Raw genomic sequence first — 12,395 nt, forward strand, 5'->3', positions numbered from 1 at the left:
GAATAAGAACTGCCTTTATTTATTGTATACTTCCCTTTGTTTGCCTTATATGACCTACTGTGCAGAAATTTGGGGGAACACATACAAAACATATTTGGATTCAATATTTAAATTGCAAAAAAGAGCTATTAGAATAATAAATAAAGTTGGACATAAGGAGTCCACCAACCAGTTTTTTGTAGGATCGTCTATGTTAAAATGGACATTATATATTCTAAAACTTTAGAAATGATATATCGAGTGATGAAAAAGAATGTTCCAATTTGTATTTTAAGGATGTTTCAACTAAGAGATGGAAAATATGATTTGAGGGGGTCTTATAAGTTTGAAATGCCTAAAGTGAGAACCAATGTTAAGTATAGATGTGTGTCAGTTTTGGGAGTGAAATTATGGAATGGACTTAATGATGAACTGAAGATGTGTTTTTCTTTGTCATTCTTCAAGAAGATTTTAAAAATTAGTATTATACAAGGTTATAGAAATTTGGTTTGTTAAAATTTTTTTGTGTTGATTTAATTTCTTGATTTATCATTGATTTCTTTTCAAACTGTTATACAACTTATTTATCAATGCTATTTATTTTCTTAAGGATTTGATTATTTCTATGGGGGTAAGGGATAGGATAAGTATAAGCCATAAGGCTTCAGCCTATTCCTTTTTCGGTTACTGTTTGAGTACTTTTATGTAAAATTATAATCTGTTGTTGTTGTTGACTGAAATAAAAATTTCAATTTATTTAAAAAAAAATTCAAAAGTTAGATTTCTTTTGGTTGACTTGGTTGGTTGATATACAGCATAATTCAGCAAAGATTTTGAGGATTTAATATACATATAATCAAATTAAGTCAAATAAAACAATAATATTTTTTATTATAGTTCACATTGCAGATGTTTATGTTGAACTTTATGTTCATGGCGGTGCTGCCTTTATTGAATTACTGACATCATTGGTTCAGGTTTCTAGAGCTGCTTCCTCAGATCTGAAGCTTCTGCTGCCATTTCTTCCTCTGATCTCCACTTGGATGGTATGTCCTTATCCTCTTGATCGTGGTTTTGTAACTACAAAGACAATGAAGATGTGATATGTAATAATATATTGCCAGAACAAATTTGGATTGTTTTCTGTATTAACTAGTCCATGAAAATGCATTGAGATATCAGCTGTTATTGGGTTTAAAAAAATGTTTACAGAGTGCAGATTTTCTTCTTCAAAACTGTACATGAGACCACTCTTTAAGTTCAGTATGGAGACCCAGTGATCAGCTTTTGCTTGCACAAACTCATCATAATGAATTTGTTCCTCGACTTGTTTGTACTTGTCACTGTATATTCTTTTATTGTTTATAGAAAAAAAGCGAGAGCATATGTAAGAAGATTCAAAATATCAATTAAATAGTTCCACTTAGCACATCAGGTCAACACAGTGATTTATACGTAAAACCTAAACAGCTGGTGGAGCTTGCACTTCATAACTTGCTTGTCTTGTGAATTGTGAACTGCAAAGTGGTCACTTCCTGTCTGAAAAATATGACATGGTTATTTAAAAGAATCTAGTTTTCTACTGTACTCATAGAGATAGGCTATTCACACTCATGTAATAATCTGTCTCCTGGTATCTCTACCACACTCTTGAGACTGCTTGGAGACACAGGCTACGCCCACATGTACACGAGAATTGGATTGGAGTTTTGGATCACTGAAAACTGAGAAATTCCTCCAAGAACATCAGCTCGGTTTAATGTTGACTTTGGTGAGTGCCCGGTGTTTGATAACTTGTGTAAAGCGATCACTCAGCAAACTAATGTTAAAAAACCTCAATGTGAGCCCAAAGTATCACTGACCCAGCTGGGTGAGGCAAGTTCCGCTGAAGGCTGGAAAATAGGGGGCAGCGCTTACTCAGAGCTAGGTGAGGCCCCAGAGGCTGTTAAAATCTGCTGCTATTATGGCTCAGGTGCAGCATTTTTGTGGGGTTCAAAGTCCTCTTTATAGCTATACTTTGGCAAAACTTCCAATTTTTGCATCTGACTCAGCAAGAGCAGTCTGCATTGCATGCATTTCAGTTCTAGTGTCTATAGCAGCTTCTATTTGTTTGTCAAAGGAGCTTGCAAAGAAAAGCGTTTGGACTTCTTTAAGTTGCTTGAAGACGTTTCACCTCTCATCCGAGAAGCTTCTTCAGTTCTAAGGCCAAATGGTGGATAGTCCCAGATATAAACCTAGTGGGAGTTTCCCCCCACAGAGGGACAAAAGGACCCCCTGATGATCCTCTAATCGCCTGAGCCAAGGTGTGAAACTGGGTGTGGGTCCCAATCAGCCAGAGTTTCGGGTGTGTTCATTGTGAAACCTGGCCCCACCTTATCATGCGAATTCCTGAGGTCAGATGGCCCAGGATGTGAGTGGACGTTAAGGCGTCTGGGAAGGGATCTCAAAACTGGATTATAGATGGCAGAGAGTTGGTGTCGTAAACCCCCGCCTCTGTTCAAAGATGGTCACTCACAGTGGACATAGATGCTTCTTTCACTCCTCTTTCAAACCATCTGTCCTCTCTGTCCAAAATGTGAACATTGGCATCCTCGAAAGAGTGTCCTTTATCCTTAAGATGCAGATGGACTGCTGAGTCTTGTCCTGTGGAGGTGGCTCTTCTGTGTTGTGCCATGCGCTTGTGAAGTGGCTGTTTGGTCTCTCCAATGTAGAGGTCTGGGCATTCCTCGCTGCACTGTACAGCATACACCACATTGTTAAGTCTGTGTTTTGGAGTTTTGTCTTTCGGGTGAACCAGTTTCTGTCTGAGTGTGTTGCTGGGTCTGAAATGCACCGGGATGTCATGCTTGGAGAAAACTCTCCTGAGTTTTTCTGATACACCGTCTACATAGGGGATGACAATGTTGTTGCGTCTGTCCTTCTTATCCTCCCTCGCTGGTGTCTGGTCTTCCTTTCTTTGCTGACTTTAAGAACGCCCATTTAGGATAGCCGCACGTTTTGAGTGCTTCCTTTACATGTGTGTGTTCCTTCTTTTTCCCTTCAGGCTTAGAGGGAACATGTTCTGCCCGGTGGTGTAGGGTCCTAATCACTCCAGGTTTGTGTTCCAAAGGGTGATGGGAGTCAAACAGGAGGTACTGGTCCGTGTGTGTGGGCTTCCGGTAAACTTCAATGTTGAATTTGCCGTTCTCTTCAATGTGCACAGCGCAGTCCAGGAAAGGCAAACAGTTGTCCTTTGTGTCTTCCCTCATGAACTTGATGTTTTTATCCACAGCGTTAATGTGCGCAGTGAAGGATTCCTTCCTTGAGATCCCTTCCCAGACGCCTTAACGCCCACTCACATCCTGGGCCATCTGACCTCAGGAATTCGCATGATAAGGTGGGGCCAGGTTTCACAATGAACTCACCCGAAACTCTGGCTGATTGGGACCCACGCCCAGTTTCACACCTTGGCTCAGGCGATTAGAGGATCATCAGGGGGTCCTTTTGTCCCTCTGTGGGGCGTCACTCTCACTAGGTTTATATCTGGGACTCTCCACCATTTGGCCTTAGAACTGAAGAAGCTTCTCCGATGAGAGGTGAAACGTCTTCAAGCAACTTAAAGAAGTCCAGACGCTTTTCTTTGCAAGCTCCTTTGACTACGATGACCTGGATGACTGAGAACCTTCACAGACATGGCTCTATTTGTTTGTGTTCAACATCAGATTTCCTTTTAGCCTCCAAATTTGCCAACATTTTTAAGAATGAAGAGAGACAAAGAGGTCAAAAAAGGGGGTTGGCTCCACACACATACGTGCATCTCCTGTCTTTTTTCCTTTTCTTTTTTTTTCTTGGTACATGTTCAAATTGCACCTTATAGAAATGCAATAATAAACACACACATGATAAAAAATAAATAACAACAATTACCTTACAAACACATAAATTAATTATACTAAATGAGCACCCCACCTTACAGTGCCAAAAAATATAAATCATTTGCATGTTACTATTAAATATTACTCAAACGAATGAGCCATGAAATCTGACCAATCTAACCAAGTATCAACCCATTACATTCATCATGCAAAATATTGGACATGAAATTAAGACAAATCTGTCTATGCATTTACGCTCCTACAAACATCTTCAGACTATGTCTCATTTGCTGGATGTGATATGGAAAATACAAATGGGACTGCTCTTACAATAAACCTTATGATCACATGCAAATTAAAAACAAACCTATTTCCATTTTGCTGCTGGGACTCCACTGTGGAGATGCACGTCTCATTTCTCCCCTTAGGCAGGAGCAGGAAGTATAGAGAGCTCTTTTTTATTAGACGTGGTTATTAGAATATTCATATCATAGTCCCCAGTCATTGATATTCATTTGCCACAGACTCTCTTGTTACAAATTCAAAATATCACAGTGAAATTTAAAATAGTCTGAAAGTCACGTTCATTATTTTCATAGTGAAGTGCTATAGTTCATTGGTTTGGGGATTCTGGCTCCTGAGGATAGATAGCTCACTGATATTTGTTCAAACTCAGATGTTTAATTAACATTATTAGCAGCCACATGTGACTCAGTTCATTAGCAGTGAATTGTCCTTTCATACTGCTGTGGTGACACACTGAAGCATGAGCTTGGGAGAACAATGCCAGTTGTGCAGAACTAGAAGATAAGTCAGCAGCCACCATAGTGCTGTTTTCATTTAGTTATGTTCTTACTGGTCAGCAGGAGAGAATGGGGAAATAGGCTGTCTTGTGTCACAGACATCTCATCAGTGATCAAGTACCCAGATCATATTTTTTTACAAAAGCCATGCAAGTCCTGGTACCCTCAACTATTTCTTAACATTTTTCACATAGCTTACCAAAGTATAAGCCCACACTGACTCAGATGTTTTTGTGTCCTGTACACAGTGACTGACAGTGAAAAAAATCCTTTTTTTATTTAAAATGAAATCTAAAATAATTTTTAAATGGACTAATAGGGATGGCCCAAAGTTGTCCATCTTACCTCATCGTAGATGCTGTCATTGTGCTTGAAATCCCCAGCCTTCCTGGGCAGCACGTGGACGTGGACATGCTGTAAACATACAAACAAGGTTTAGATATTGTGGTTGATCTGGAGAAAATCTTACTTTTTCCTGGGAGCACTATGACAGAGTTTCACAGTATGCTGGAGAAGCCATCAGAATGTTACTGGCATGGCACAAATCACCGGAGGGAAGGGTGCATTTCACCAAGCAGGGATTTTTTATTTTTATGTTTTTAAGAATTGACCTGACTTTATTCTAGGACCCAGGAGCAACAGATAGCTAACAGTTTTTGCTAATATACAATTGTACTATATACCTATACTACTGAGTATATCACTTTACAGTAGGTAACTAGTAATTATGCATTTTATCTACAATTTACAAAGAAATAAAAAGACAAATTCAGACCACTCCAATATAAAACTATGTTTTAGCAGCAGTGTTCTGGGTCCTTTGAAATTCAGAACCATTGCTTTTACATATCTTTATTTCTTGGTTTTGAGTAATTTTGCCATATTAATCTACACTGATGTCATAATCTGTAGTAAATGTTTTTACTTCATTAATTAAACTATTATTTTGTTTGTTGGCTGTGTTTACTTTAGAAGTAGAATTTCCCCAATTACGGGATAAATACATTTGCCTTTAAAATACAGAAGGTGTGTGTCTCTGAAATCCAAACTAAAAGCTCGTTCCACAGGGTCTGAAAGCTGAAGGCTCTGCATCCTAGAAATGCTACCCCACAAATAAATCAAACAAAGCCTAAGAATAAAGTGATAAGGATAATGTGGTACTATGAGATCTTTAAGATAAGATTGGGCCTCATAATTCAAGACCTTGTGTAACCCAGTGTTAAAAACAGGATTAAAAGTATAAATATTCATACTCTCACAATGGGAATAAATATTGATAAAAATAAAGTTAATTATAATAAATACTGATAAAAAGCATGTAAATATAAGTTTAATATGTACATATGTATATGTAATGTATAAATGGTGTGGGGGCAGGACTTAGTCCTGTAGAGTGTGTTTGTCAGATCCACTGAGCGACCAATCATTGGCCGGTCTGACCCTCCCCCAGACTGTGCGCTGCTCAGACACCTGTGTGTGCCTTCGTGTGCCAGTCAGATACGCCAGAGACACAGACGGTGAAAGATCAGTTTACCCGTGTGGCGAAGAAGCTAGCTGGATAGAGAAAGTCCTTTTTTCGGCGAGAATAATAAGAGTGATACTGTATTCCAGAGGCCGTGAGCCAACGTGAGCACTGTGAAGCCCCGTGTAGCATTTGTTGCTTCGCATGGTAAGTCCCAGGCAGTACACGTGCGCTAGCATAGCATGCTACCTGCCGCTAGCTCTGATGCTAACTTCCGTTAGCCATTTTGCAATGAAAGTGCCTCTTCTGAGGCTAAAGCAATTAGCACTGAGTCTGCTGCACTTTATACGAGATGTTCTTTAAAGGTTTATGTCACATTACTGTGGTATTGATGTATAATGCATGGTTTTGTGCGATGTTGTTATGTTAGCACATGTTCCCTTTTCTCATGGTGCTAATTATAGTTCTGCACAATTAAGTATTAGCAATGTGAAATTAAGTGCCTTCACCTGCACTTTACTTAGCTGAAACTTGATAAGTCTCAAGCCAATGTGTATTTTTAATGCACTGCTGAGCTATTTTGTATTATTTTAAATGTGTGTTTCCTATGCACTTTTCCCTTTGAAATGAGAATAATTTGTTGTACAACATAGAATATTTTGAAAGAAATTTAGAAGCACTACAAGCAACCAGTAGTAATAATAAGTTACAAGCATGATAGCTTAAATGTTGAACTACTGTGTTCTGGCCTGGTCCCCAGGTCAGGTTTTTTTCCCTTTGCTTATTTGGATTGGATTGGTTTTGAGGACCTGAGAAGAATCGAGGATCCCTTTTCCAGTACTGGATGGCGAGCCCAGCCCAAAGAGCCAGATGAACTGGTAGATTGTAACCCGACTGGTTACACACACACTGAGTGACTATTGAACATTGAAAGACTGAAATTGACTTTAAAAAAGACACAAAGACAATCTATCCTTAGGTCGACCATTTGTGGGGTTTATTTTATTTTATTTTGTCTTCAAGAAGAGCGCTCTACTTTTGTTAAATGTGCACAACTTTAATAATTGCTAATAAATGCAATTGTGTTTTCTACACCTACTGTGTACAAGTCCTCTGTTGTCATACACCCTTGGCTCCTACAAATCTAGAACCTGTCTGATCTGGTCCATATTTCCCTTCTGTCCTCATACTGTGGTTAAAGGTAACTATACTGCCGTACTACATACAAAGAAGGCAAGAAGTAGCACTAACAGGTCTAGTATTGCACCACCATTGTTACACTTGTGTGTCAGGTAAAGGATTTTAAAGTCAGTTCTGGATTTATCAGGGGGGCAATGAAGAGAAGCCAGTGTGGGAGAAATATGATTTTTCTTTCTTGTCCTCTTTCAAGTATACAAATGAATAAAATCCTTTTCCAGCATCACTCAGACAGGATATTTCTAATTTTAGAAATGCAGTGCAAATAGCAGAAAGCCTCCATATTTGTTTAATATGCACACAGAACATATTGTGGTTAACAATGAGTCCAACAGTGCACTTGAGGCCAAAGTAATATCATCTAGACTAAGATTTTACGTGCAGAGTACAAGAACCTTTTTGTCAATTAGGAGAAAGTAGTGGTACGTAATGATATGTCTCTAAGCTGGTTATGAATCATTTCTTCTATAATGATTAATATTGTATTTGTGAAGAAGGTCATTACTAGTTAAGGGTAACGGACGCTTGGCTCAAACAGAGCTCTTACTTTTTGTCAGCCTGGCCACAGTGCTGAAGAAAAACCTGGGGCTTTTCTCTGTCAGTGACGTTTCACAGAATAAAACAAGTAAAACTTTTTCCAAACCAAAGAAAGATCTTTTAAATAAATGCAAAGCTATTTTCTCTCAAGCTTAAGACTTTTCTGGTTTGTCATGACTTTATACCAGGGTATGCCGGGGCATAAACCTCCAAAATTTCCTGCTTCCTTCGCATGCAGTGAGCATGTAACACTATTAACGAGATAATCGACCTCTGTGGGAGTCGAGTCCAGGTATCTTCTCTGCACAAAGAAGAGAAGAGCTTCTTTCAGTTTTGTTCCAACACATTCAGAAAGATATTTAGTGTACTGAAATTGTTTTTTCGTTGTTTTCCTTTCCAGTGCTGTGCAATCCATTGTAAAACTAAATGCCATTAAGAAATGGTGAGAAAAAAGATCATTTAAAAGTTTTTCCTGACAATGTTCTCATGGTGGGTGTGTGGAGACTGGAAAGAGGACCCACATGCAGGACTTGCAGGCTGATTGAGGAAGTTTTATTATCGAGACTGGATGAACTGAACATGGATGATGAAATGAACTGAATGACTGATCTAGACTGAGAACACACAGGCGGAATTAATGATGCGCAGAGGGACTGACCTGAAAAATAGGATCATGGCCAAGCTAGAAAACTGGATCCCCCATAGCCGGTTACCAAGATTACGTGAAGTACCCTCAGAAGGTCTGCTAGATGATGTTAATGCAGCACTACGGACGATACCTACAACCACGATTACCGACACTAACAAGCTGATCTACAATACGGCAGCAGTGATCAGTGAGATGCTTGGCTACAAGTTGAACAGCCACAAGGGGCAGTACCCTCCATGGAGAAGGAGGCTAGAGAGCAAGATCAAAGTAGCACAGAGGGAGGTTAGCCAACTAACGGAGTTGCAGAAAGGTGCGGCAAAGAAGGTGCATAAGAAATACAGCAAACTATCCACACCTGAGGCCTTGGAAACTGCCAAGCAAAGACTCACAGCCTTGGCCAGCCGCTTGAGGAGGTACACCAGAGAGATAGAAGGCAGGAGAATAAACCAGCTGTTCTCCACAGAACCAGCAAAGGTGTACTCTCAGTGGCAAGGGAACAATAAGAGAACAGCACCACCAAGGCTGGAGACGGAGCAATACTGGAAGAGCATATGGGAGAAGGACGCAACCCATAACAGCAATGCTCAGTGGCTAGTGGATCTGAGGGCAGACCATAGCAACCTCCCTGAACAGGGTCCAGTAACCATCACAGTGGCAGATATCCAAGAAAGGGTCTCCAGTATGAAGAGTTGGACAGCACCAGGGCCCGACATGGTTCACGCCTACTGGCTGAAGAAGCTGACTGCACTCCACGAGCGTCTGGCAGCACAAATGAATCAGCTGCTAGTTGACCAGAGACACCCGGAATGGCTAACCGAAGGCCGGACAGTCCTGATCATCAAGGACCCCCAGAAGGGACCGGTCCCATCCAACTACCGACTAATAACCTGCCTCAGTACTACATGGAAGCTCCTATCAGGCATCATATCGGCTAAGATGAACAGGCACATGGGTCAATACATGAGTGGGGCACAGAAAGGGATTGGCAAGAATACCAGAGGCGCAAAACACCAGCTACTGGTAGACAGAACAGTCAGCCGAGACTGAAAGACCAGACTGACCAATCTGTGCACTGCCTGGATTGATTACAAGAAGGCCTATGACTCAATGCCCCACAGCTGGATACTGGAATGCTTAGAATTGTACAAGATCAATGGGACCCTAAGAGCCTTCATCAGGAACTCAATGGGGATGTGGTGTACAACACTAGAGGCCAACTCCAAGCCCATAGCACAAGTCACCATCAAGTGCGGGATCTACCAAGGAGATGCTCTGTCCCCACTGCTGTTCTGCATAGGCCTGAACCCCCTCAGTGAGATAATTGACAAGACTGGCTATGGATACCGACTACGGAACGGAGCAGTTGTCAGCCACCTCCTGTACATGGATGGCATCAAGCTGTATGCCAAGAGTGAACGAGACATCGATTCACTGATCTACACTACCAGGCAATACAGCAATGACATTGGAATGTCGTTCGGACTGGAGAAGTGTAGTCAAATGGTAACAAAGAGAGGGAAGGTAGTCAGAACTGAGGGGATTGAACTACCAGAAGGCAACATTGCAGACATAGAGGACAGTTACAAGTACCTGGGGATCCCGCAGGCGAATGGGAACCATGAAGAGGCCGCTAGAAAAGCTGCAACCACCAAGTACCTGCAGAGGGTCAGGCAAGTCCCGAGGAGTCAGCTGAACGGTAAGAACAAGATCCGGGCTATCAACACCTACGCCCTGCCCGTGATCAGGTACCCTGCTGGGGTAATAGGCTGGCCAAAGGAGGAGATAGGAGCCACTGACATAAAGACAAGAAAGCTCCTTACCATGCATGGAGGGTTTCACCCCAAGTCCAGCACCCTGAGGCTGTACGCTGAGCGGAAGGAAGGGGGCCGGGGACTGGTGAGTGTCAGCACCACAGTCCAGGATGAGACAACGAACATCCAAGAATACATTGGGAAGATGGCCCCAACTGACCGAGTGCTCAGTGAATACCTCAGGCAGCAGAATCCCAAGAAAGTGGAGGAAGGCGAGGAACCATCATGGAAGGACAGGCCCCTGCACGGTATGTACCACCGGCAGATAGAGGAGGTGGCTAATATCCAGAAATCCTACCAATGGCTGGACAAAGCTGGACTGAAAGACAGCACAGAGGCACTAATCATGGCAGCACAAGAACAAGCTCTGAGTACAAGATCCATAGAGGCTGGGGTCTATCACATGAGGCAAGACCCCAGGTGCAGGCTGTGTAAAGATGCCCCAGAGACAATCCAGCACATAACAGCAGGGTGCAAGATGCTAGCAGGCAAGGCATACATGGAACGCCATAACCAAGTGGCTGGCATAGTGTACAGAAACATCTGTGCCGAGTATAACCTGGGAGTCCTGTGGTAAAAATGGGAGATGCCCCCAAGGGTGGTGGAGAATGACCGAGCTAAGATCCTGTGGGACTTCCAGATACAGACGGACAAAATGGTGGTGGCTAACCAACCGGACATAGAGGTGGTAGACAAACAGAAGAAGACGGCCTTAGTGATCGATGTAGCGGTTCCCAATGTCAGCAATATCAGGAAGAAGGAACACGAGAAGCTGGAGAAATACCAAGGGCTCAGAGAAGAGCTCGAGAGGATGTGGAGGGTGAAGGTAACAGTGGTCCCCATGGTAATCGGAGCACTAGGTGCGGTGACTCCCAAGCTAGGCGAGTGGCTCCAGCAGATCCTGGGAACAACATCGGAGATCTCTGTCCAGAAGAGCGCAGTCCTGGGAACAGCTAAGATACTGCGCAGGACCCTCAAGCTCCCAGTTTACCCTACTACTCTCGATACCAATGCTGCCCCTTCAAAAGCGAGTGCCTTTACCGACATGACAAAAGTCGACACAGCGCGTCCTTTCTGCATTTTGGAGAAGATGACTTTGAGGATGAAGATGATGGAGTGGATCTAATTAGTTTATTCAAGGATTTAGTTTCTTGAAGGATAAACCGCCCGCAGGGGCGTGCCGGGTGCTTGCTTATATATATATATATCTATATATCTATCTATATATATATATATATATATATATATATATATATATATAAAACACCCAGCACGCCCCTGTGGGCGGTCAATCCTTCAAGCTCGGGTCCTCTACCAGAGGCCTGGGAGCTTGAGGGTCCTGCGCAGTATCTTAGCTGTTCCCAGGACTGTGCTCTTCTGGACAGAGATCTCCGATGTTGTTCCCGGGATCTGCTGGAGCCACTCGCCTAGCTTGGGAGTCACCGCACCTAGTGCTCCGATTACCACGGGGACCACCGTCACCTTCACCCTCCACATCCTCTTGAGCTCTTCTCTGAGCCCTTGGTATTTCTCCAGCTACTCGTGTTCCTTCTTCCTGATGTTGCTGTCATTGGGAACCGCTACATCGATCACTACGGCCGTCTTCTTCTGTTTGTTTACCACCACTATGTCCGGTTGGTTAGCCACCACCATTTTGTCCGTTTGTATCTGGAAGTCCCACAGGATCTTAGCTCGGTCATTCTCAAGGGGGCGTATCACATTTTGACCACAGGACTTCCAAGCCATACATATCACAGATACTTCTGTAAACTATGCCAGGCACTTGGTTATGGTGTGCCATGTATGCCCTGCCTGCTGGTATCTCACATGCTGCCGTTATGTGCTAGACTGTCTGAGTCTGGCCTGTACCTGGGGTCTTACCTAGCATGCCAGACCCAAGCCTCTATCATACTTGCAACTTGTTCCTGTGATGTGTTTCTAGCTTGTTCCTCTGTGCTGTCTTCCAGTCCAGCTTGGTCAAGCCATTGGTAGTGTGATGGCCAAACCCATGGCCACACTCTAAAGTCAGTAACTCTTGTATTTTCATTTCTTCATTTGAACATAGTAATACACTTTAGTTTTCAATAACTTTATTGATTGGTT

At 42.4% G+C, this 12,395-nt stretch overlaps 1 protein-coding gene across 1 annotated transcript in view; it reads right to left on the reverse strand.

The window, feature by feature from the left end:
- Positions 1 to 852: 852 nt before the first annotated feature.
- The window catches only part of fhit (fragile histidine triad diadenosine triphosphatase), a 155,771-nt gene continuing 144,228 nt past the window's right edge, over positions 853 to 12,395 (reverse strand). Inside the window, exons 7-8 of the mRNA XM_004571419.3 lie at positions 4,982 to 5,050; positions 853 to 1,059 (exon numbers count right to left, since the gene is read on the reverse strand). Of these exons, the coding sequence (XP_004571476.1) occupies positions 961 to 1,059; positions 4,982 to 5,050 (168 nt within the window). The 3' untranslated portion in view covers positions 853 to 960. The remainder of the gene's footprint in view (positions 1,060 to 4,981; positions 5,051 to 12,395) is intronic.

The sequence above is a fragment of the Maylandia zebra genome, linkage group LG5 (assembly GCF_041146795.1).
Source record: "Maylandia zebra isolate NMK-2024a linkage group LG5, Mzebra_GT3a, whole genome shotgun sequence".
NCBI classification, from domain to species: Eukaryota; Metazoa; Chordata; class Actinopteri; order Cichliformes; family Cichlidae; genus Maylandia; species Maylandia zebra.